Source organism: Notothenia coriiceps, unplaced genomic scaffold (genome assembly GCF_000735185.1).
Source record: "Notothenia coriiceps isolate Sejong01 unplaced genomic scaffold, NC01 NC01_scaffold00022307, whole genome shotgun sequence".
Taxonomy (NCBI): Eukaryota; Metazoa; Chordata; class Actinopteri; order Perciformes; family Nototheniidae; genus Notothenia; species Notothenia coriiceps.
Window position 1 is genome coordinate 1 of NW_011355008.1, and position 26,007 is coordinate 26,007.

At 40.3% G+C, this 26,007-nt stretch overlaps 2 protein-coding genes across 2 annotated transcripts; one reads left to right on the forward strand and one right to left on the reverse strand.

Annotated features, from left to right (window-relative positions):
* Nucleotides 1-598: 598 nt before the first annotated feature.
* On the forward strand, nucleotides 599-16,116 carry LOC104953929 (cadherin-10-like; the record flags this gene model as incomplete). The annotated part of the gene is made up of 11 exons (XM_010780975.1): nucleotides 599-878; nucleotides 1,771-1,893; nucleotides 3,139-3,306; nucleotides 4,830-5,011; nucleotides 6,963-7,067; nucleotides 7,162-7,304; nucleotides 8,246-8,379; nucleotides 10,141-10,250; nucleotides 11,275-11,377; nucleotides 15,796-15,889; nucleotides 15,966-16,116. Coding segments are annotated over 11 exons (1,593 nt in total), but the record flags the coding sequence as incomplete, so codon positions are not given.
* Nucleotides 16,117-21,410: 5,294 nt separating this feature from the next.
* LOC104953928 (cadherin-5-like) lies at nucleotides 21,411-25,224 on the reverse strand. The gene is made up of 2 exons (XM_010780974.1): nucleotides 25,097-25,224; nucleotides 21,411-23,055 (listed from the first exon to the last, which is right to left on the reverse strand). The coding sequence occupies exons 1-2, from the start codon at nucleotides 25,207-25,209 to the stop codon at nucleotides 22,665-22,667; spliced, it is 504 nt and encodes a 167-aa protein (XP_010779276.1). The 5' UTR covers nucleotides 25,210-25,224; the 3' UTR covers nucleotides 21,411-22,664.
* Between the last annotated feature and the right edge of the window lie 783 nt (nucleotides 25,225-26,007).

The window sequence follows — 26,007 nt, forward strand, 5'->3', positions numbered from 1 at the left end:
TTACCATGCTGTTACCATGCTGTTACCATGCCACGCAACCTCTCATTCCCCTGATTGGTGGAGAGTTGGCCATATAGGCGGAGCTCCTCTTCACTGACGTCAGAGAATTTTCAAATCTGTATCAGTCTGTATCAGATCCGTTGCAGCCCCGTTTTTAGAGATTTGGGTATGGAGGAAAAGAGAGAGGGTTGTGTTTTCTGACACTTGGTGAGTTCCCTGACACACCGGGGACACATATTCATGTATAAAAGACGTACACAAGTACATTTAGCATGATAGGTCCCCTTTAAACAAGAATCCTCCTCATGTTTGTTGTCTACTTCCTGGTCCTGTGTTTCTACAGTTCAGTCTTTAAACCTCCATTAATCGACTTCAATTTGTATTTTTGTCTCATCCATTCAGTTTTAATGATGCCCCGAATCTAGGCCATTAACTTGTTGCTAACCATCTCTTTGATGAATATTTGAGGGATTTCTCGAGAATACTCAGTTTATTTGTAGAGAATTAGCTGGAAGGTTGTTGATTTCAAGTCGTCACTCCAGGACCAGCTGGGAAAGAAAAACCACAAAACTGTATTTTTATTTTCTTTCATCCGCAGCTAAAGTCGAGCCAGAGAGTGGATGTGAAGAGCTTCAAAATCGAGGGTGAAGGAGCGAACACCATCTTCCAAGTGGATAACAAGGGAGACCTGTTTGTCTCCAGGTCTCTGGACAGAGAGGAGAAGAACGCTTATCATCTGACCGCCACAATGTTCGACGGGAACAATCAGCTGATAGAGGATTCCGGAGAATTTGTTGTTCAAGTGACCGACATCAACGACAACACTCCAGTTTTCCCCAAAACATATAATGGATCCATTATGGAGAGGTCTACGATAGGTGAGTAACGTCACAAAAGATCGTCAGAAAAAGGTTCCTCACTAATGTGAACATGTAGATGTCAAATTAGGTCGTTAGTTATTTCAAGTATTACCGTTGTTACGTCCCGGCTTGTGGAAAGTAACATATAACCAGTTGGAAGTTGGTAAATTGGAAGTTGTTTAATGAAAGAGCTCAATAAAATCCAATAGTCATCATTGGTATAGCTGTATATTAGCAACCTTACTCTATAACAATTATGGTACCATTAAAACAAAATGGCAGTTCTCTACGGGAAATGTATTTTTCTCCAGGGTGATGGTACAGTTTTAAAGATGTGGTTCACATTTTAGATTTCGACAACAAAACAGGATAGATGATACTTGAACATCATGGTTTGGCTTCAAAAATATGTTATGTATCTTAGTTTATGTCCAAATGTTTACATGAGTCAATTACGTAAGTCCTGTGTCTTCGACCCACATTTTTCAGCCTGACCAACATATCTCAGATATGTTAAAAATATTCCTTAAACCATAATTGACAATACAATGTAATGGTATGGAAATGCCGTTTTTATCCAGTTAATCCACAGATGTACACACCATAAAAGCATGAAGCATTTTCTTGCAGAACAATCTTTCCGCTGTTGTTAAGTATTTGACATTTACCACCCAGTGATAATTAAGTATAAAAATAGACTTGACTGTGAAAAGACGAGGACAAATTAAACATAATGTTAACACCTGTCAAAACCAGTCATAAGCACATCATACTGTGAAAAAAAGGCACATTAAGGACTTTAATACCACTATAGCAAACAATCAGAACGTATAATCATTTCAAATGCCAGGATGCACGGACATTTGGATATTTCTGCATGGATTTATCTTGTTTTATGATCTGCATTTAGGAACTAAAGTAATTGAGGTGAGGGCCACCGATGCTGACGACCCCACCACCGCAAACGGAGAACTCAAGTACTCTTTGATCCAAGACAGAGCCATTTCTCCCTTCGAAATCCACAGCACTACAGGTAAGCAGAGATAAACACATGCTTTACTCAAGTAGAAGTACAGATACTCGTGTTTAAAAATACTCTGGTGAAAGTAGAAGTACTGACTAAACTTCTTTACTCAAGTAAAAGTAAAGAGGCTTTGAAATGTACTTCAGTAAAAAGTACCCATAACTAGCAGCTGTTTTAAAGAGTACCTGACCTCCCTTTATATTAATAGAACAATAATGTAATTGTTAGCTAATGAATGTTTCCATGCTGAACAACGGCAACATGACAACGTTTTCATTGGTCCCTCTTCTTTAGAGAAGACCAGGAAATGATGGATACACGGATCGTGTTCAAATCAATAGGCACGCAATGACTCTAAATAATAATGATCACTCCACCAAACACACATTCAGACTAAAGGAACCAGCCTGTTTGGAAAATGTGAGAAGTAGAAAGTACAGGTATTTGAGTTCAACATGTAAGAAGTAGAAAGTACAGGTATTTGTGTTCAACATGTAAGAAGTAGAAAGTACAGGTATTTGCGTTCAACATGTAAGAAGTAGAAAGTACAGGTATTTGTGTTCAACATGTAAGAAGTAGAAAGTACAGGTATTTGTGCTCAACATGTAAGAAGTAGAAAGTACAGGTATTTGTGTTCAAAATGTAAGAAGTCAAAGTAAAAAGTCGTCAGAAAAATAAGTAGTGGAGTAAAGTACTGATACCAGAGAAATGTACTTACCGTAATTTTCGGACTATAAGCCCAAGTTTCAAGGCGTTTATTGTCATGTGTGGATAGCTACAGTGTAGTTATGAGAGTGAACATCTTAGGTCACAGGCTCCTCCAACAGTGCAACACAATAAAACAAATAAAATAAAATAGAATATAATAGAAACAGAATATGATAGAAACTGTGAAGAATAGTTATATACAGTAATTGGAATATTGATATGATATATGTGAGTTGCAAACAGATGAATGTTATGTATGTTATTTCAAAAGTGAAGGTGTTTAACAGTCTTATGGGCCTGTGTGATGATACTGAACTTAAGTACAATAACAAAGTATTTGAACTCCACTACTTCCCACCTCTGCTGAAAAGCTCGCCGCACTGACGTCCAAAAAACATCATTACCCCGCGGCAACATTGTCTTTTTTTAAGTTAATGAAGGCGAGGTGTAAGTTAATGAAGGCGAGGTGTAGATGCACGAGCTATTTTTACTTGAATATGAGTCAGAGTTGGCCTCAAAAGATAACACCTTCTCTGTTCTCTGCAGGTGTGATCAGCTGCAAGACAAACACGCTGGACCGGGAGAGCCAGAGTCGGTTTGTGTTGGTGGTTAAAGCTCAGGATATGAGAGGAATGGCCTCCGGCAGCACATCCACCACCTCCGTCACCATCTCCATCACCGACGCCAACGACAACTACGCCTCGTTCACCCGAAGTACGTTCATTTGAGTCTCAGTGGGGAACACCGAAAGGGACATTGCAGATGATAGGCAACAATAAATAGAAAGTAAACTAACATTAAATAAAGAGGATAACAAATGTTAATAACATAAAAGAGAAATAGGTTGAAGTAGCAGTAATGTAAAAAGTAAGGAATCCTATAATACTGAAATAGCAATCATTCGAGAGAGGTGTTCATTGCACATAACAATGATTATTGCACGTTGTTACAGTCTGAAGTGAAGTAGCAGCCAGAAGTAATAAATTATAAGATGCAAAATAGTTTATATTGCTAACAAGGTGAAGTGCTAAAGTTATATTAAACCTATTTTAAGAAATATTTTTGAACATTTGGTCATGTTTTCGACACATTGCATATAACTTTGTTCTGGTTTTTATACAGAATTATTTATTGGCAGCACCTGAAAGATCGCTGACATCCACTTAGATCAGGTCCACTTAGATAAGGGGTGTCAAACTTAAGGCCCGGGGGCCAAATCCGGCCTGCGGCTTCATTTCATGTGGCCCGGAAGAGCTCTGAAAGAATGTAACATGTTTACTATACGGTTACATGCCGATTTACAGAAGCACGATGTCCATGAACTACATTTCCCACAATGCATCTAAAATATGCCTTTTTCTTAGAATTTGACTTTTTCTCAGAATTTGACTTTTTCTCAGAATTTTCTTTTAATTGTTATTTTTTTGTTTTGATTTTGACTTTTTTAATCATTTTGTGACATTCTCACTGAAGAGACTTAAACTTATTTGCCCTTGACTTCTTCTTTCAGACGTAGTTATTTATCCTGTCCGATAATAATCCAATGCAGAGGCAATAATGTAATATAATACATTATTTTATATTAAATATTTATATATGTATGTTTATATAGTCTTAAAGTTACAACCGGCCCTTTGAGTGCAACCATAATGCTGATGTGGCCCGTGATGAAATTGAGTTTGACACCCCTGACTTAGAGCAATGTTTTTTATAAATACATGAACACATTATCTTTTTTGTCCTTTGGATTTTCTATGTTTTACTTTTAGCGTCTCCTTTAATCTATTCACATGACATCTATTGCATGACTGTCGGTTCCTCTCCAATTGTTCTTCCATTTCTTCACCGTTAATTTTGGGGTTTCTTTCTGAGATTTTATTTGTGCCAAGTGCAGAGGGTGATGTATGCTTTATACACTGTAGAGACCACGATGTAGGTGTTATTTGTGATATTGGGCTGTATCAATAACATTTGATTATTTGATTGATGAACACATTGACCGTCTCATATTCACATTGATTGGGAGGCTGTGGCTCAGTGGAATAGTGTGCTGAACTTTGAATCAGGGGGTAGCAAGTTCGAGTCCCACTGCAGTCAGCATGTCGTTGTGTCCCTGAGACACTTCACCCCAAATTGCTCCTGTGGGGATTGCCCACAGTACTGAATGTATATAAATCGCTTTGGATAAAACCGTCTAACAAGTGACATGTAATGTGATTTCCATTTTCTGTCTTCAGAGATTTATGAACTGCAGGTTCCAGAGGACCACAAGCTGAACGAGAAGATCGGCACTCTGGAGCTGGAGGATCGAGACGAGATTCAGAACAAAGAGCCCATCTTCACTATTCTCAATGAAAACAGCAAAATGTTCAACATCGAACTCAGCCCCAACAAGGACGGAAACCTCATGCTCAAACAGGTAGGAGGCAATGTGGATAAATAGATATGTAATAATATATAATATAAAGGATTTTGTTACTTTGAGTTTGCTGTCATATTCTTCAATTTGTGATTGAGTTGGAGAAGATAAGAAAAAATAACATGAGATAAGATGTACTTTATTAATCCCAATTTGCGAAATGTTTTCGTTGCAGCAGCATAAAACAAAACAAGCCATTGCGCATAACTAAAATAGAAGAAATCAAAAATTCTAAAATAGAAACATCTCGAAATAGAAATAGAAATAAATCAGCATTCGAGAACAAGAACAATATACAGATGACCGTGAAGATAATAATCTATTATCTGTCTGACAAATAAAAACACTATGTAGTTCCCTTAAACTTAGTTCCCTCTTCATGTTACCTTTTATTTCAAGATGTAATGGCTTCCTTCCTTTATTTTGAGTATTTGGCCGCATTGGCTGTGGTTTATCTTGAGATATGAATCCATGCAACACAAATGTATCCTTGACTTGTTGATGTTTGGTGTTTTGCTTCGTGGAAATTGGTCATTTCGGACATTTTTAGCAGGGAATTTTTCTGTTGAACACATAATTAAAAACCTATACTTCATGACCTCCTTCTGGCAAGGGAAGCTATTTATGCTTGCAGGAATTTTTGCAGCTTTTGGGAGATCAGAGAGCTGAACATTTATCCTAATGAAATGTAATAGCTTGTACCAACGTTGCATGGCCTAAAATCACAGCACAATCTTCCTCTCAGCTCTGTAGCTCCTCATCTTCCTCCCGGCTGTGTTTACAGAGCATCCAGCTATCGTCCACACTGCGGTGAAGGTCTTATTCTTGTTAAGCTGTTTACACATGCCTTTGATACCCTGCGACTGAGATTCCCTGTAACCATGAATAATCCAGTTAGCAGAATATCCCTGCCTACCTGTGGTGGTCCCATACACAGATAAAACACTCCGCCAGAAACAACATTTTACTGCTGTTTCTCATTCAGCGGGAGAAAAACGATAAGCAGAAATGTGAAAGTAAGCTCGCTGCCATTTATTTGTCGACATGAAAGTGCATTCGCAACACCATGCGAGTCTCAGATTGTGCAGGCTTGGAAAAAAGGGTGTTTTCACGCATGGTAACATGTTTAGCATGGAAGGGAAAAATATGGCACTTTAGTGGGTTTCTTAAATCCAGAGTGTGAGCCAGGATTTTGTCACATTTAAAGCCTTTTTACACCTGGCAAAGACAGGGAGTCCTTGGTGTTAAGACGCAGGTGTGAATCCACTGAGGATAACGATAGGAGATGCAGGTGAACATATAAAGTGCAAAATGGTCTAAAAATATAGACCAACAAATCGTGGCAATTTAGATTTTGAAATATTAAAACACCTTAACTTCTTCAATGGATAGAAAGAATTTCAAGCTGGATCAAAACTAAAAAATCATTAATATGAGGTGCATGTTAAAGAGGTATGAGCCTCGCATGATAGCTGAAAAAAAACAAAATATCTTATAAAATCTACTGCTTTAAATACTTCATGAAAAACTGATCTGGAGTCTGGAACTGCAACGCAAATTAAAATGATTTTCTGATGGACTAAAACAAATGTTTGTTGTCCAAAGATGACGTTAAATTAACCGGTTTCCTTTCTGCGGGTTGATATGACTGCACATAGTCCCTTGATCCTCCTTAGCAACAGTCTGTTCTCCTTAGCAACGGTCTGTTAGCAGTAATGAACAACCACTGTAATGACCAAATTGACGAATCAGAATTGAGTATTCAAATAAGCTGCGGAATAACAATTGAACAATGCTTAGTGTACATTTTTAGTCCTGTTTTGGTCTTGTCAAGACAGGAAAAACAATATTACGGCATTTAAACTGTTAGGAAAAGAGCTCAAAAGAAGTCTAAGGTCATAATGATTATCTCAAAGTAATGTTTTTGATTGCCATTCTCCTCTTTCCCCAGGCTCTGGACTACGAGACAAAGAGCATCTACACCTTCACTGTCCAGGTGCGAGAAAACCTGCTTTTCCCCGCCGATAACAAGAACAGTGCAGCCACCACAGCTCAGGTAAACACATCCTGTCCTCACAATTTCCATTTATATCTACATTACAAATCTGAGATCAATCTTAAAACTGTTGTGAATGAATTTAAATCCACAGGTGAACATCAAGGTGTTGGATGTAGACGAGGCTCCACTCTTCTCACAGCCCATCTACACTTTCAATGTGATGGAGGAACGTACGGTGAACAACATCGGATCAGTGAAAGCCCGAGACCCTGACAGAGCTAATAAGACCATACGGTATGCAAATGTTAAAATAAATAAATAATGTAACTTAACTTTAAAGTTCACCTATTGTGCAAAATCCACTTTTTCATGTCTCTTCTACATCAACATGTGTCCCCTCTTCTCCATGTCTCTTCTACATCAACATGTGTCCCCTCTTCTTCATGTCTCTTCTACATCAACATGTGTCCCCTCTTCTTCATGTCTCTTCTACATCAACATGTGTCCCCTCTTCTTCATGTCTCTTCTACATCAACATGTGTCCCCTCTTCTTCATGTCTCTTCTACATCAACATGTGTCCCCTCTTCTTCATGTCTCTTCTACATCAACATGTGTCCCCTCTTCTTCATGTCTCTTCTACATCAACATGTGTCCCCTCTTCTTCATGTCTCTTCTACATCAACATGTGTCCCCTCTTCTTCATGTCTCTTCTACATCAACATGTGTCCCCTCTTCTTCATGTCTCTTCTACATCAACATGTGTCCCCTCTGTGGAAAGAGATTCTGAAAGTTTCAGGAACAAAGATTCTCTCTCTTTTTGTCCTGATCCATTTCTATAAAAACCTGTCTGAAAATGAGCTGATCAGATTTTGGCCACTTTATGATGTCATAACGATGTTTTGTCTTGTGTAACCATTAGCCAATCAGCAACCAAGGTAACCCCCCCCCCTTATCACCTGAATCTCCTCCTAGAGCACCATTGACTTTTTAACCAAATGTCTCTCAGAGGGGCGTGGGGAGGGGCTCCTTATTTTTCATCTAAAGTAACAGACAGAGAATCAGCACTTTGGAAACAGGGCAGAAACAGAGGGGATTATGGGTAATGCTGCAAAGACCTGTTTGGTATTTGGAGCCAAACACTTCAGAAACATGTTTTGTATATATCTGAGACCTACAATATATTGATGAAAAACAGTATAATAGGGGACCTTTAATACTCTTTCCCTCTGTTTAGGTATTCCATCTTGGATAAGGACTGCCCCATCGGAATTCACCCGTTCACAGGTCAGCTCTCCACCCAGAGGACGCTGGACCGAGAGCTGGAGGCCACACACATGTTTCAAGTTAAAGCTCAGGAGGAGCCAAGTGGTACGCCCACACACACACACATACAGACACACACACACACACACACACACACACACAAGCTGCACAAGTGTAGGCCTATTAATCCTTCAACAATAGAGCCTCAGATCAAAAATTAAAACCATCTGTGTTCTGTAACAACGGCAAAGTGCATTCAGGCGGAGATTACAAAGGCCAAAAAAAACAGTGTGTTCTCTTGTTGTTGTTCAACTCTTCTGGATGTATTCCGGGATGGGAGTGTAGTGCAGGAATGATCGTAAAACATATGAATGAATCAGCATTTTACCACTTCCTGTTCCCTTGTCTTGAAGTCCATCTTGAATGTGTTTTTGGTTGTTAGCCTGCAATAAGTTGGTTAACACAAGCTGAAGAGATGTTGTACTATGACATAGAACACATAAGTAAATACCCCAAAGGTGAATTTAAAAATGTAAGTTGCTAACAAGTGTCTCATTGAGATGACTAAACGTCTTTACCGACAACATTAGCCGCCTTTAGCTTAGCGGTGGTGACGTGAAGTCATGTGACCGTGCTGTAGTTCCTTTATAGCCCAACATTAGCCCCCTTTAGCTTAGCGGTGGTCACGTGAAGTCATGTGACCGCGCTGTAGTTCCTTTATAGCCCAACATTAGCCGCCTTTAGCTTAGCGGTGGTCACGTGAAGTCATGTGACCGTGCTGTAGTTCCTTTATAGCCTAATGTTAGCTTGTCACTTCAAAAATTGAGGTGTTAATATGTGAAGATTATCCTGCTGAACAAAACCTTTAAGTATCATGAACGTTTGTTTGCCACAGAGATTATTTTCTGTAAGATTCATTAAAATCCCGTTGGCTTTGTGTCAAGGGAGCCCTTGCTATGCTTACGTACGGATTCGACCTAAAAAAATACCTCATCACTGCACCACTCTATTCAATTTCTTTGGCAGTTCAGTAAGCTGACGTCTGATTTATTAAACTCTCCAAACTCTGAGTGTACCACATTAACATGGATCTTTAAGGATTTAATATATAACACCTGGTCGTGCCACGCGTGAAGCAGAGAGTAAGCACCTAAATCACATTAGAGGCTCTCTTTGTTCAATCGCAGCTCCCAAACCAAACTATATATATTTTTAGCTCTGCAAAGAGTGAAATCCAGAGATCTATTTTAGTGGCTTGTCACCATGTTTAAGGAACACAATGGTCCCCTGAGCTTGTCCTGGATGTACAGTACATTTGCTTTACTAAAGACAGTTTCAGTACAGGAGGCATGAAAGAGACCCACACGTTTATCAAAAGATGAATATTTAAAACATCAGTGATGTACAATAAGCTACAAAACAAAAAGCTCACAAATAGAAATCCTTTGAGGCACTTGACCTCAAAGAGATTAATCAAAGCTGGAGATATCACACCTGATCCGTATCACTGTGCTCGTTAAGGTTAATTACAAACAAGCTGTGTGAAGAGCACGCAAAAAAAATGACAACATAATAAAGAAAACTTGGTTTACAATTGGTTTAATTTGAGAGTTGAAGATGGATGTTAAATTCATTTCTCATCTGTTATTTCTATAGTACCCTTTCACATATTAAATTAGATTAAATCCATCATGAGAGTAACATGTAGGGATTGTTTTCTGCTCTGAGTAATCCCTGCTCATTGAAATGTCTATTTCCATTGTCAGAGATAGTGAAGACCAGCTTAAGTTCGTTATAAAATTAGCTCCTGTGATAAAACATCTGTCATTAAATGTCGGCTAATCTCGTGCTGACGTCTCTCTGCAGGTTTGGAGTCGTTTGTGAAAGTCAACATTATAGTTCAGGACGTCAACGACAACAAGCCTGAACTGAATGTGGATGACATCTTCGTATGTGAGAACGACCGCACCAATACGGTAAGAGAAACATGTTTTGCAGGTTTTCTTATCTTTTATTATGATATAGACATGTCACAGTAGAGACACTACATACTGGTATACACCTGACCATCAGCAGGAGAGGACTCTTTAAAGTAGAGACACTACATACTGGTATACACCTGAACATCAGCAGGAGAGGACTCTTTAAAGTAGAGACACTACATACTGGTATACACCTGACCATCAGCAGGAGAGGACTCTTTAAAGTAGAGACACTACATACTGATATACACCTGAACATCAGCAGGAGAGGACTCTTTAAAGTAGAGACACTACATACTGATATACACCTGAACATCAGCAGGAGAGGACTCTTTAAAGTAGAGACACTACATACTGATATACACCTGAACATCAGCAGGAGAGGACTCTTTAAACAGGAACCTCACTAATAGCACAGGCAAAACTTGGAGAAAAAGGGTGAAAGTTTTAACAAAAATAACACACAAATGCATGAAAATTCAGTTTGGGTAGGGTCTTTAGTGTCTTCAGATGCTGCAATGCCTCTCTCCTATTTTTAAATTGTAAAAGACGCAGCTAAAGTAGGTGGAACAAAATAGCTCAGAGCTCAAATAATTTCTATACAGTGTTGGTTTGTTTGCTGTTTCACACAGAGAAAAACTGAAATGGCATGTGTAGTAAATGCTTCTCAACAACAATCTTGAACAGATGGAGGAATGTAATTTACATTGAGTTGCATATGTCAGCAGTATGTGTATAAACTGCATTGTGCTCATTTCCCAAACAATACTGTATATATTTAGACGTGGTATAAACAAAGTCTGTTTCCAGTATTGATTAATTACATTTCTGTGTGTTTCCTGAGCACACATACTCCACACAATATTGAACAGATGGAGAAATGTAATTTACATTGTATATGTCAATAATATATGTAATTTTAGTAACCCCATGGAATCGCATGCTGTATACATTTTGATTTAGTATAAGCAATGTCTGTTTCCTGCATGAATTAATCAGATTTGTGTTTTTTCCTCAGGTGATAGGCACCTTGAGAGCGACAGATAAAGACGACCAGCCCGCCTCCTTCACTTTCAGCCTGGCCAGCGACAACTCCAACTTCTCCATCAGAGACTATGGCAGTAAGTCTTTGTATTCATGGAGCATATTTACCTTTTTTTCCCTTTGTGTTTGTTGCTCTAAACGCTGCTCGCACAAAGCACTTTTTTTGCCACTTGTTGCTATGCGACAGCTGAAACCCCATTTGAGGCTTGGTGCTTTGTTGCCGAAAGTTGAAATTATTTTAACTTTACAAAGCGAGCCTTGGTTCTCCGCAGCCAAGACGGGGGATTTAGAGCCTTTCTGGGACCATAAGTGCTGTCTAGAATGCACAAAAGCAAATATTGAAAATAATGAGAGAAAATGGCTCTGAGGACTTGCAGACGACTCTCTGTGTATAATAAACTCATCCTGGCTAAGGATGTCAAAGAAATATACCGCACACTGTGTAACTGTGGTGCTTTTTACAATAACATCAAGCTGACAGGGGATTGCATCTCCGTTGTGCAGGAGAGAAAGCACATTGATTTTCATTTTACATTATTTTGAAAGGAAAAAACAGCAACAGCTACAGCTTTACATTTGAAATATATTGATTAAACATGACTGCACTAAAAAGGAAAGTCACCATTGTTACTTAAAATCTGGGAACTATGACATTAGGCGCTTTCACACCAGAGTACTTTTCCCCGTACTTTTCCCGTTTAGTTCCTATAGTGTCTGGAATTTTGCGTTCACACCAAAAAGAGAAATTAGTTCAGAGAACTTTTTACCCCCGCCTGCTAGAAAGGTGGGACTATCCTGGGGAGAAATAAGTACCAATTTCTGATTGGCTGGGCGAATTGCAAACCACGCCCCGTAAAACTCTGAAAAGTTTTGTGAAGCCGCCATTGTATTTGCTGGCATTAGCATTATTAGCATTAGCATTCGCCCCGTGCATCAACGGAGAGAGACTAACTTATGGCAACACAAAAAAAAACATGGGAGATGAGGAGGTGTCGGCATTCTGGCAATTTACTCGGAAGGCTTCAGTAGAAGCACTAATAGCACAGGCAAAACTTGGAGAAAAAAGGGCCCCAACTCCGGGGACTTCCGGCCGGGGACTTCGGGTGGCAGTATACGCCGTGAAGTTGTTTGCGGCCTGCCAGTAAACCCAAAGCAGAAGAAGAAGAAGTGACATCAGCGGCTTCATTTGTGTAATCTTCCCTCAGGGAACTTATTCCGGTCTGAACGCGATCGGCTCTTTAGTTCCATGGGGGAACTAAGTGCTGGGAACTAAGTACAGCACTACTTGGTGTGAAAGCGGCTTATGCCAATCCATCTGGTAGGTGTTGAAATATATACATTAGGTTACATTTAAGGATGGATAAGAAAAAAAACAGGACGAAAAATGAGAAACAACTATAGCTTACATTTGAAATATATTGATTGAACATGACTGCACTAAAAGAGAAGACCCTACAATCAGAAGGATATAACATCTGGAAACCATGACTATTGCAATCCATCTGGTAGGTGTCGAAATATTTCACTGAATAATTAAATTGAGCTCGGGGCAGTACAGATCAAAACTTCACAAGGATCATCCAAAGTCTTTATGATTCAACTTTTCAGCAATATAGACCTCTGAGCCAAGTGTGATGTCAATCTGTTCACAACATATAATTATTTCAGTATGGACCAATGGCCGACTGACGGGTAATACACAGTGGTGTGGTTTTACTAGCAAGGACCACACACATCATTATGTAGGTTAAGATTGATATACAGGAGATATTGAATGTAAGGGGAAGGGGTGAGGAAGGAAGGAAGGAGGGAGGATGGATGAAGGGATGTAGGGAGGAAAGGATGTAGGAAGGGAAGGAGGGATGAAAGGATGTAGGGAGGAAAGGATGTAGGAAAGGAGGAATGTAGAGAGGAAAGGCTGTAGGAAGGGAGGGATGGATGAAAGGATGTAGGGAAGAAAGGATGTAGGAAGGGAGGAATGTAGAGAGGAAAGGCTGTAGGAAGGGAGGGATGGATGAAAGGATGTAGGGAAGAAAGGATGTAGGAAAGGAGGGATGTAGAGAGGAAAGGATGTAGGAAGGGAGGAAATTATGTAGGGAGGAAAGGATGTAGGAAGGGAGGAAGGAATGTAGAGAGGAAAGGATGTAGGAAGGGAGGGAGGGATGAAAGGATGTAGGGAGGAAAGGATGTAGGAAAGGAGGGATGTAGAGAGGAAAGGATGTAGAAAGGGAGGGATGAAGGAATGTAGAGAGGTAGGAATGAACAAAGGAAGGGATAAATGGATGAAAGGAAGTAGGAAGGGAGGGATGAACAAGTGAAGGGATAATTGGAGGAAAGGAAGTAGGAAGGGAGGGATGAACAAGTGAAGGGATAATTGGAGGAAAGGAAATAGGAAGGGAAATGGATGTGTTGTAAAATCAAAGACAAACAAAGCCGAACAAATTGACCGGGTATAAATATATCAGGAGGTTATTTGAGGTTTTGTTGAGATGCTTTTAAACCTTCAAAATCTTCATTAACGTAATTTGAGAGAATGCTGAGGAATCTGCATTCACGTTTATAGTTACACTCATATCCCATCCTTTCCAATAGTATGTGGTGTGGGGGAAACTTCTGTAGCTCCTTAAGAGAGATAGCAGTGATACCCAAGCTCCTCCCCCTTAAGAGAGATAGCAGCAATACCCAAGCTCCTCCCCCTTAAGAGAGATAGCAGCAATACCCAAGCTCCTCCCCCTTAAGAGAGATAGCAGCAATACCCAAGCTCCTCCCCCTTAAGAGAGACAGCTGCAATACCCAAGCTCCTCCCCCTTAAGAGAGATAGCAGCAATACCCAAGCTCCTCCCCCTTAAGAGAGATAGTAGCAATACCCAAGCTCCTCCTCCTTAAGAGAGACAGCTGCAATACCCAAGCTCCTCCCCCTTAAGAGAGACAGCAGCAATACCCAAGCTGCCCCTCCTTAAGAGAGATAGCAGTGATACCCAAGCTCCTCCCCCTTAAGAGAGATAGCAGCAATACCCAAGCTCCTCCCCCTTAAGAGAGATAGCAGCAATACCCAAGCTCCTCCCCCTTAAGAGAGATAGCAGCAATACCCAAGCTCNNNCTTTTATTTACTTTTTTTTTCTTCTTGTGTGTCACTCATCCACACCAATCAGAAGTGCTGTGCTCCACATGTACCAGCCATTGTTAACCAATCAGAAGTGGCCCATGATAGAAGGTGATAGACAGATTGATCCAATCACCTGTCAAGTATTTTTGAAATACTTTTCCAAATGGTTTCCAATGGAGCTTTCCTAGATGGTGAATCAAACCATCTGAGTCAGGTTAGTAATGCTCCATCACATGTTTCTATTACAGGGTGAATCTGAAACTGAAGCTTGACTTTAAAGCAACCCAACAGAAGTTTCATGTAAGTTTAGTTATTTCACTCGTAGCTCGGGCTGCGGGGGTGCTAGAGACGGGAGCATGTTGATACGACCTTCCTAGCTGGAGATACGGCCGCATTTTACAATAAATTTCCGTTGGGTCGCTTAAAAACAAATATCGCAAATCGAATCGCAATATTTTTCCGAAAAATCGCAATTAGATTTTTTCCCAAAATCGTGCAGCCCTAATAAGCAGGTAGTCATATCATTAGCTAGAACTAGCTGGATCTGATCGATATGGACACAAACGCGAGTGAAGTCTAATGTGACGGGAGAGAGAGATCAGCTGCTGCTGACGAGTCGACACGCAGCTCTGCATGATAACATGCAGCAGTGAGCGGAACAAAACACACACTTCAGGTTAGAATATCACTCGTAGCTATTTTAATTACCTCTCAAACTACCGTAACTAGTTATATGTTTTGTTTTACTGTCTGGTCACTCATTACTGATCCGCCAGCTGCATGATACTGACGGGCTGTCAGGAGAGGGAGAGAGCGCTCTGTTTATTATTCCTGTGTTATTGTAAGTTACTGTACACTTTTGAATAGTTAATTAATCTACTATAATGAGTTTGTTTGATATCGAATCATATCAATTTGTTTTAAAGCTCAATAAATAACAAAGAAGACCTTTGACCAGCACAAATTTTGACCGGCGAAAACATATTCTAACGGGAACTCTGTCACACACTCAAGCTTCTGTTGGCTAACACATGGTACTTGATTGGCTTAGAGGCGGGTCATCTCTAAGCGGTTGACCAATCACAACAGAGCCGGCCAGCTAACCAATCAGAGCAGACTGGGCTCTAGTTTCAGACAGAGGGTGAAAAGAGGTGCTGCAGCGCAGGCAGTATGAGAACAATAGTAGAGGTAGAGGCACAAAATACTTATAAGAACCTGGAAATGAGTATTATACAGCCTCTCTAATGTTGCCACTGCTGTTTAAAGAAATTGTTTGGGGAATAGATTTAACTCCATTTATGTTGTGTGCTTATATGGTGGAGAGCCACATTACCACAGACAGAAGGATCAATATGATGCATACAAATCTGTAAACATGTGTTTCAACAGCCACTAATGTGAGCCACCCGAGCTGCCCCCCCCAGTCTGGCTATGTGAGAGGATTCAACCATCCATGTGGTTGCATCTGTGTTCCCATCTCAGGGTGAGTACACAACACACCAACACACCGACTTCACTGCAGTCCTGTGTCTGACGTGTTGTTGTGCTTCTTCTTCTAGAGAGCCCAACAAAACCCAGGTGTTCAGCTTCTTCCAGACCGACCTGGGGGGCTTCCTCCCCCGCTCCGTGGTCGACTCGTTCTTCCCCTCCAGCATGGCCGAGTTCTACAGCAACCTGGCCAAGGCCGTCAAGTCCCTGAAGGACCTTTGACCCGAGAGATGAGAGATCTCCGTCACCCCGTCGGCCTGCTGCCGGTCAGACCCACGGTCCCTTGGTTTTAAACAATCCAAACTCTAAAGCAATCAGCACACTGAGATTAATAATCGCTAAATTGATTCACGATTTATGTTTAATGTACATTCCTTGATTCCTGTGTCACTGCAGGAGTAAATCAACAGTCAGCCCCTCTTGGTGAAAGCAGTTTAGACATAAAAAAAATCCCATAGAACGGGGGCTCCCTGCTCTTATGTGGAAAGATTTCCTCCACTCTAATCAACTAAATAGATATCTATATTTCCACATGTGCTAAAAGTCCAGAACATCTTTACTTTATACGGTGAGACACTAGACATTTCCTCTTGATATAATTATCATACTTGAGTGTGTACAGTAAACATGCATGTTGCATGGAACTTTTGTACCCTATGCTGGTATCAGGTTGTTTGTTTGGAGTATTGACTCATACCTCATGTTTAGCTGTTTGTGTTGTACTTGAACTGCCATTTGCCCGTCTCCAGCTCACCTGTACACCCTGAATATGTAGATGGATGAAGTCATATCTGCCTCTTAAAACACTGAAGCACAGGCGGGATGGCAAAGGTGGCCTTTAACACAAAGGCAGCTTTGATTTCTGTCCGAAACAACGCCTTCTACATATGATGTGTTCTGCCCTGCAGAAAAGTGTCTTCCTTTTTTCCATCAAGAACATTTCCCCTTTCTTTTCTTCATGTCTAATCAAACTCTTCATGACGTTCAGATCCATAGCAGCTGCCTGCAGTTTGTTAGGAAACATTTGAAGCAGCTGTCTGACTGGCTGGGTGCTCACAAAGACAACACAAATCCTTACAGCTGCATCAGAAGAAACACTGTGGTGAAATGAGTTCACTCGTAGTGTTTGTTACTGCACTAAAGGCGGATATTTTCAAGACATTCGGCAGCTTGTACTGTAAAAGTAAGTACTGCAAAGACACGGTTTATGATCTCTAACTGTTCCAATGTGTAATTAGAGCAATACAAGGAGTCAAGACTGTTTTACTGGAGATAGTGGAGACACTGTTTGAGTATAAAAGATGCAAAAATGCACCACAAGATGTCTCTGTGTAATGTGTCTTAAACTAACAGGACAGAGTACATTAGAACTCTTGGAAAACAACGATCTTTTAAGTTATGTTTAAAGATTGTTGGGGGGCGTCTGACCTATGGTAAAGTAGTGTGAAGTGTTTTTATTACTGTGAGTGACTCCTTAGCAAACATGTGTACAGAACATGAGGTAAGCAAACATGAACATGCTTTGCTACTCGTCTTATCTACTGAGGGTACAGTGGGACACCTCCGTCTTATTCATATTTCATCAGGAGCTCCAGGCTCCTTAACTGTAATGTTACCTCATCCAGCCAAACTGACTCAACAGGAAGGGGAAATCTTCCATAATCTGATTTTATGTTGCATTGTACATTCAGGATGTGTTTGTAATAGTGCATTTGGTGACTGAATCTGAATACTTTCTCCACCGCTGCTTTGTTAATGATCAGATAGGAAAGCCAGAATAATTCCTACTTCTTCTCTTCAAACACCAATCTGAGAAAGGCTCTTTCCAAACATAAGCTCCGGACACAATGCAGAAGAACGCAAAGCTTTGAAAAGGCACAGGACATTAACACACTAAAATGCTCATCCTATAAACTGAACATGTTTAACATGAAGTTCCAGTGAGAGTGAAGGCTGGTTGCATGATGGTGTGTAGGTGAGTCCAGCTCCCCACCCCCCCCCCCCCCCCTACTGTCTATAACACGCTAAATGGGGGAAAGAAATGGGAAATGTACTTGTGGAACATGAAGAAGTGGGATTGTATATAATCATAGTATTTTCACTTCTCTCATTCTTATTTAGGACTTTAGGACACATGTCATTCCTGGGCAGAGGCCCGTCTATATTCCTCTCACGATGTCATGCTCTGTAAGACTCACCTTCAGGTAGACCCTCGCCGTTCTCTTCATGCACACTTTTGTAACTTAATGTAAAAGCTGCCATTTCATTTTCTTTACTTGATAATGATTTACAATGTAAGATATTCCAATTGATCAGGTACATTTGTACAGTACCTCATTCCTCATGGGCTTACCCTTCCCTTCATTCCCTCTGTGTTAAGGCTCAATGAAAACTTCTGGATGTGATCTGTGTGGTGAAGGGGGGGGTCCACTTTCTCTACAGCCTGGCTGTGTATAAGCCATATAGTGTGGCATGTTGTAACTAGTCTTTTAATATTCCTTTCAAAGCGTTTGACCATGTTATCTGTAACATCTTCTGACCTCACAGCGTACCCAATATTCTTTATTACATTGCACCTGTTCCAAGCCCTCTGTGCTTACAGGATGGTGGAAGGCATTTGCGGTTTTAACTGGATCCAGCAGGGTTTTATTTATTTGTTGTCATATGATCTCAATCTACATACAGGTAGCTGCTGCAGTAGAATCAACCCAGCATTCCATGAGGAAGTTAAGCAGAGGAGCACTTCATGCTGGCGTTTAGCGCAAGTCAACCCAGAACCATCCTCTGACTTCCTGACCCGTCTCTAGGACTGACATGTGATCTGATGTGGCCTCTGCTGTTAGACCCACTTTTATTACACCGACTATTAATAAGTGTTCTCTTTCTCTCTTCTTGGAGCTACACTCCTAACAGGATGAATTGGCGGACTTCTCAACAACAATGATTCAATAATGCTCAGGTTAAATGGGCTATGATCAATATTTATTGCAATATGCTCTGAAAAAACTGAAATGTTGTCTTTAATTAAATGTGTTGTGTCAATGGATTTTACATAAATCTGTATTAGGTTAGTTGGAAGCAATATTAAGTTTAAATAAATAATATTAGGTTAAACTTAATGCTATTGCTTTCAACCAATCTAATACAGTTATGTGAGATTAGTCAACATACAGTAAGTCAATGTGTGAGTTTTTTCAGTGTGGAAGGGCGATAATGTGATGCAGCTTTGCAGCTCGCTGTAGCTCCACAAAGCTTTGTGGTCGATGTGACGTTGCCCAACACTAGGGGTAAAGGGGAGTAACAAAAGTTTAAATAACCAGGGGGAAAAAAGACTTGTCGAACCCAAAGATGTTGTTTACTAACCTCAAAAGCAAAAGGCGCCCGCTAGCTAACTCAAAAACAAACTAAAGACAACTTTCTATAAAAGAAAGCAACAAAACAATACAAAAAGGTAGAATGGAGCACATCTCTAACACTCGCCATACTTACTCTGACCATTAACAACACATCAAGTCCAAAAGACTTGCGTGTTTGATAACCAGATGGAGATACTATCATCTGCCAAATAACCAGCAGCTTTTTCACTGCTAAACATATTTTCAGCCAACTGACTCCTCTGGCAACAACTTTCCATCATAGGGAAAATGCGTGAAAATCTCATCATTTCCATTATTTGGTTTCTCTGTAAAAATAAAGGTGCTGGAGTTGGTGAGCTCCTGCAGGCTTATCTGACCTCTGTGAACTTTGACCAATCTCACTGTTTCCAGGGAGACACGCCGTTCATAGGGCATGTAAACAGTCAGAAGCGTTTCCAGTTGAACCCTTTAAATATCCCATTGTGGCTGTGATGACCAATGAGACCAGATTCCCAAACTAAATGTGTTCTGTGCTGAGATTCAGAGGCCAACCCAGAGTTCCCTGTGTGGCAGAGTAGATGTTAAATGATTAATGTCAGGTGGTTTTCATTTACTCATCTTACCATGTATAAACGTCTATCAGATCACATGAACCTGCTATCTCGTACTGTTCTGCACCCAGTGACTTGTGTATTTCACCAGCATTAAAATGATTAACAAGAACATCTTGTTTTCCGTTTCTTTACTTAGAAATTATGCATTCATTATATATCATTGCAAAAAAATGACTGACTGATCAAATTGTTCCATTGCATGATCAGAATTTAAAGGGCACCTATTATACTATTCAACAGTATATTATAGTTCTCAGATATATACAAAACATGTCTCTGAAGTATTTGACTGAAACACCAAACAGATCATAGTATCCCATAAACCCCTCTGTTTCAGCCCTGTTTCAAAAGTGCAGATTCTGTGTGTAGCTTTAAATGCTAATGAGTTGCTGCTGGCCACGCCCCTCTTAGAGATGATTGGTTAATTAAAAAAAAACTGTAGACGGGGCACACATTTTTATGTATAAAAGACATGAAAAAGTGGATTTTGCATAAAAAGGTGACCTTTAAACAAACTATCATTCTAAAGAACTCCATCACAAGTGAGTTGTGTTTGACAGAAAGCTGAAGCAGGAGGTCAAATTCAAAGCACATTCTGTTCGTTCTGCTGAGAAAAATATATCTTAACTCTAATATTATTGTTCTCCTTGTCTACAGTCCTGTTTCTCGTTTAAAGGCCCAGACACATCAAGCCGATTGTGTCCGTCGGTGGGCGTCAGGCCGACGATGAGCGTCGACACGCCCTACTCAGATTGTTGTGTCCCACACCGTCGTGTCTTTTCAGCCGTGCCGACGTCTTTTCGGCCGAAAACAGCCAAAGGCAGTCGGCAAAAGAAATCTCTGATTGGCTGTTCAGCTTAGCGAATCAGTGCATGAGAAGCGAAACGGAAGTGAGGGACCCAAACAAACTATTAAGAAGGCAAATCTGAGATTTCATTTAACTCCAGCTCTCGACACAGGTTAGGGAAAGCCCCATGAGCTTCTCGCTGTAGAGTGAAAATGGAATGCACACGCTATTTGTTGTTTGTTTATATCACGCAGTCTGTTCTTCTTCTCTCTGTTATCACACAGTCTGTCTTTTTTTGTGTTCCTCTCTCTCACTCTCTCTCACTCACTCACTCTCTCTCTCTCTCTATCACTCTCACCCTCACTCACTCTCTCGAAAAATCGGCCCTGCCAGTACAGTGGCAATGTCTCAAGATGTAGCAAAAATACACCTTTATTGAACATACAGTAACACAAATACTACAAATCCACATAAGAAACAATCAAAAATGAAAAAGGGTCGCCACTTATGATTAAAAAAATAATAATTAAAGGGAGGGAATCCTCATGACATGCATTTTTAAATAATTATCATCCGATAACACAGACCAGTCTCTGCCAGGCAGAGACTGGTCTGTGTTATCGGATGATAATTATTTAAAAATGCATGTCATGAGGATTCCCTCCCTTTAATTATTATTTTTTTAATCATAAGTGGCGNCATTTTATATGTTCAAATGTCTACTGTGAAGGATATCATAAAGCCTTAATGCAATCAAATGTAAAACAAAAAAGTTATGATTGATGAAAGCAGTAAATCGGTCAGATTTGACACGAACACAACAGGAGGGTTAATTGAAGACTGCGTGGTTTTAATGCAGAGTTTTTTGGTAAAAATAAGTCATGTGTCCATTTTAAGTTGTCCAAATGTAGATAGAAATATGCATCATTGGTATATGTAGATAGATAAAGGTTCATAGAAGGAACTCATTTAAAAACAGACCCAAACATTAACCTGCAATCCAGTCGAAAAAGGAATGCAAAATGGTTATGCATAAAGGAACTAAGACATTAATTAAATGCGAAATGACAAAAATGAATTGGTATAACTGAGAAATAAATCTCCGGCCAGCAGTGACCTGATTAACCCGTCAATCATCCAACGTTAACTTGCTCTGGAGCTTCATCCGAATCGACTAGGGTCTTTGTCAGGTGGAATAAAAGGGTTATGGTGTAGAAACTTCACAACACAATAAAAAAAACATCATCCTCCTCAGGGTGTAAATCTCACACTGTCACCATCAATCAATCCTCCTGCACACGTGTGAAGCAGTAACTTCTCACTTTCTCTCATGGCGTGTGATCTCTTTGAAGGAGGAGGCAAATGTCAAACTCAAAAAAGAAGAAGAAGAAGAAAGAGATCTCCAAAAAAACAAAGAAATTGAAGCTCTCGTACAGCGTCAAAGCCTGCTTCTATTAGTGTGTGAATGTGTGTCCCTTGCATGCGTTTGGCTATAGAGTGGTGCAGGAATGTGTCCTTAAACCAGGGAATGAGTCAGCATTTTACCACTTCCTGTTGCCTCATCTCGAAGTCAATGTTTTTGTTTTACTTGTTTTTGGTTAGAAGCCAGAAATGAGGTCTAAATAAGACTACTAAACGTTATCAAGCTGAATATTAGCCACCTTTAGTTTAGCGTTTAGTTAGTGTTGACGTGAAGTAATTTGACCGTGCTGTAGCTAGCATACGTTAGCTTCTTGTTAGCTTCTTGTTAGCTTCTTGTTCCCTTTTTGTTCGCTGTTTACCTCTGGAGATTGCATTTACGTTTTAAAAATCTTAAAAGTGGTGTCAAAACGTGGCCATATCCTGCTGAACACAACGTGAATGGGTTTATATTTCCAAATCTAATAAAAAAATCTGATTGCGCTTAGTAGATGGAGCTCCCTTGCGATGTTAACTTAAAAAAATATGTCATCCCTGCACCACTCGTTTCGTGTGTGCATTTTGGCATATTCTGATCCACTAGAAGGTCTCTATCTAGTATTGATGGTAGTATTCAGGTCCGTCCACGCCGTACAGCTCGGCGAGGGTCCTGAACCTCGGACCCCAGTCGTTCAGGAAGTCATAATCCAGGTTGGATCCGGTGGAGGAAGTTCCCAAAGAGCTCAGGCTTTCGGCTAAAGACTCGGGACCCTCGTATCCGTAGACGTGCAGCGTGTCGTACGGAAAGCCGTCCCTGTCGTGATCCGCCTCGTCTTTCTTCACCTCGATCATCACCGCCATGTCGCCCTTACACGCTGTGGGTGGAGCGAGGTGGTGGTGGGGGGGGGCCTTCTGCACCATGGCGTAGAGGGAGGGGTGCTGGTGGTCCGGGTGGCGGAGTAGGGAACCATCGTGACAGGCGGAAGAGAGGATCGAGACATCGTAGCTGAAAAGAGAGAGGAACCATTGTTAAAGAGGGGCCTATCGTGCTTTTTTGGGGGGTTTTCTCTTTCCTGTAGTGTTTTATAGGTTTTAGTGCAAACGTTACAATCCCTGTGTTTCCTCCACTGGGAGTTTCTCTCCCACACACTCCCCCCTGTAATAATCCTTTATGCTGTATAATTGACCGCATGTCATGGAGTGTAATAAGGTATCCGTAGACCTTTCAATGAGACAACTTTAATTACCCAACAGGTCTTCAGCCATGGTACATACTGCTCAGTATCACTCCACACCACACCACACCAGTAACATCCTGATACTATTTGTGATAGAGGGTCTTTGAGCATGTCTTCTCTCAGTGATTGAGATGTCAAATGTTGTTTGTTTGTTTTTTTCATGTATTGTGTCTTGATATTTGTCTGTTGATGTTCCACATGGAGCTGCTGTGATGCAAGTCAAATTTCAGACTTGATCTGACCATTAAAGTATTATCGTATCGTATTTGTTTACTTCTGTAGCATAGTGACATCATTATGTGTACGTGATAGGCTAAGGGGCGGGACATCACTAAGCGGAAGCGGTTGACCAATCCCAGCAGAGCCGAACAACTAACCAATCAGAGCAGACTGGGCTTGAGTTGTAGTCAAATGAACCATGTCTTGCCTGTTGGTAAACACATACTTTAGTCCTTAATATGACGATAAAAGCCAAATAATCAGTGAAAAATAGGGGAAAGTCTATACACTAAGATGATTGACTACAGTATTCAATCTAATTTCACATAAGGAAGTGATATTTTATCATTTTAAAACATACGTTATTCAGAAAGCATCCAACAGAGCACATATTTCATATTATAGGAGCATACATTTCAATAATAATTGATGCTGCTTGTCTTTTACTCTTTGCTTGTGTCCACCACTTTGCTTTCATGTCCTTTGACAGCAAACAGTGTGACTACCCGATCCGCATCCCTACCCGATCCGCGCGTGTGCGAGATGGTCCGCCATATTGGACAACTCCATACGGCAACCCAAATAGGACACTTAACACAGACGGCTGCCCAATATGCATTGCGCATGCACAAGTTTTAAACTTAAACGGATGCCCAAGAAAATCTTTTATGTCATTTTATTTAATTTGAAATAAAATGAAAGACATTCACAGTTAATGTAATTAGATATCAATGATGAATGCCATACATTTGTGCATACATTCACAGTAAATATTTCTTCAGTGTGATAGCTGTCTAACAGAAGTTAAATCCATTTCTCAGTTATTCTGACAATGCACTTAACCCAATAAAAGGTTCCTTTTTCTGCTTTGCCAAACGCCACTGTGTCAAGTGTCCTATTTGAGTTGCTGTATGGAGTTGTCCAATATGGCGGACCATTTCGCACATGCGCAATGCGGATCTGGTAGGGATGCGGATCGGGTTGTCACAAACAGTATGCTGGCGTTATTATGATGGTGTGTAGGGATTATGTGGTGTTAGTACTGTTTAAATAAGGATAGGATTAGATTCAGATGAGATTAAACTTTAATCATTTCTTTTTCGCAAACTGGGTCATCAAATTGACAGATTAAGCAAAATGAAATAAATATTGCATATCAGAGAGGGTTAATAAATAGGGTATGAGTTTTTGAAAATATATAAATAATAGCGCTAAATCAAATAAGAACATTAATATAAAGAAGTATTTAAAAACCTATAATTACAATAATGATAACCATAAAATTCATGATAATACAATTATAATAACAATATTAATAATAATGATAATATAAAAAATAAAAGAATATAGCAATAAATAATAATACAATAATTCTAATATAATAATAACTTCAAATCAATTATATAATCAAATAAGCAAAATATCAATATAAAAACTAAAAAGATGCGTGAAATATCAAATTTAATGTAGAAAAAAATCACTTTATTGTTTTATTTCTACATATATTTCTTATAATAATTACACAACAATAATAATTTCAAATAAAATTACTTAAGTGTTTTTTCTTATATAATTTTTGTATTGACTTACCCATTAGTGTCCATCTCTCCTCCTCCCTCTTCATCGTAGGTGACGAGCTGCTCGTGAATCTCCCCGCTGTTCTTCATACTGACCAGAGAGTCCTTCTGGTAACGCTTCCTCATCACAAACAGGATCACTATGACTGGAAAACAGCAGACATTTTGTTTATTTAAAGGTCCCCTATTATACTGTTTTTCTTCACTTTATTATAGGTCTCAGATATATACAGAGCCTGTCTCTGATTGGCTGAAAGACCAAACAGATCATTGCAGCATTACCCATAATCCCCTCTGTTTCAGCCCTGTTTCAAAAGTGCTGATTCTCTGTCTGTTACTTTAAGGCCCGGACACGCCAAACTGACACCAAAGAACACGTCCCGACGGACCCGACGGACCCGACGTCTTGGCCATGTGTCGCACTGGAACACACCGCAAAGACTTCAACCGACGGCCAAGTAGCACGTATGCGTGAGTGGCAATAACTCTCCTTACCAGCAGGCGGCGGGAGTGTGTATTCGTCATTCAAAAGAGGCAACAACCGGAAGACAGACTGCGTGATAACCGAGAGAAGAACACAAACGTGATACAAAAAAACAACAAATAGCGTGTGCGTTCCATTTTCACTCTACAGCGAGAAGCTCATGGGGCTTTCCCTAACCTGTGTCGAGAGCTGGAGTTCAATGAAATCTCACATTTGCCTTCTTAATAGTTTGTTTGGGTCCCTCACTTCCGTTTCGCTTCTCATGCACTGATTCGCTAGCTGAACAGCCAATCAGAGTGATTTCTTTGGCCGACGGCCTCCCGATTCAACTAGTCGAATCGGCGGCGGAAGGTGTCGGCACGGCCGAAAAGACACGACGGTGCAGTACACACCAAGACACACCAATCTGAGTAGGGCGACACGACGCTCATCGACGGCCA

Bases quoted from the DNA above. Each gene is read 5' to 3' on its own strand.
- LOC104953928 (XM_010780974.1), bottom strand. From the start codon at position 25,209: ATGAGGAAGCGTTACCAGAAGGACTCTCTGGTCAGTATGAAGAACAGC. The intron at 23,056-25,096 runs GTAAGTCAATAC...CTCTCTTTTCAG, and splicing joins GGAGAGATGGACACTAATGG to CTACGATGTCTCGATCCTCT.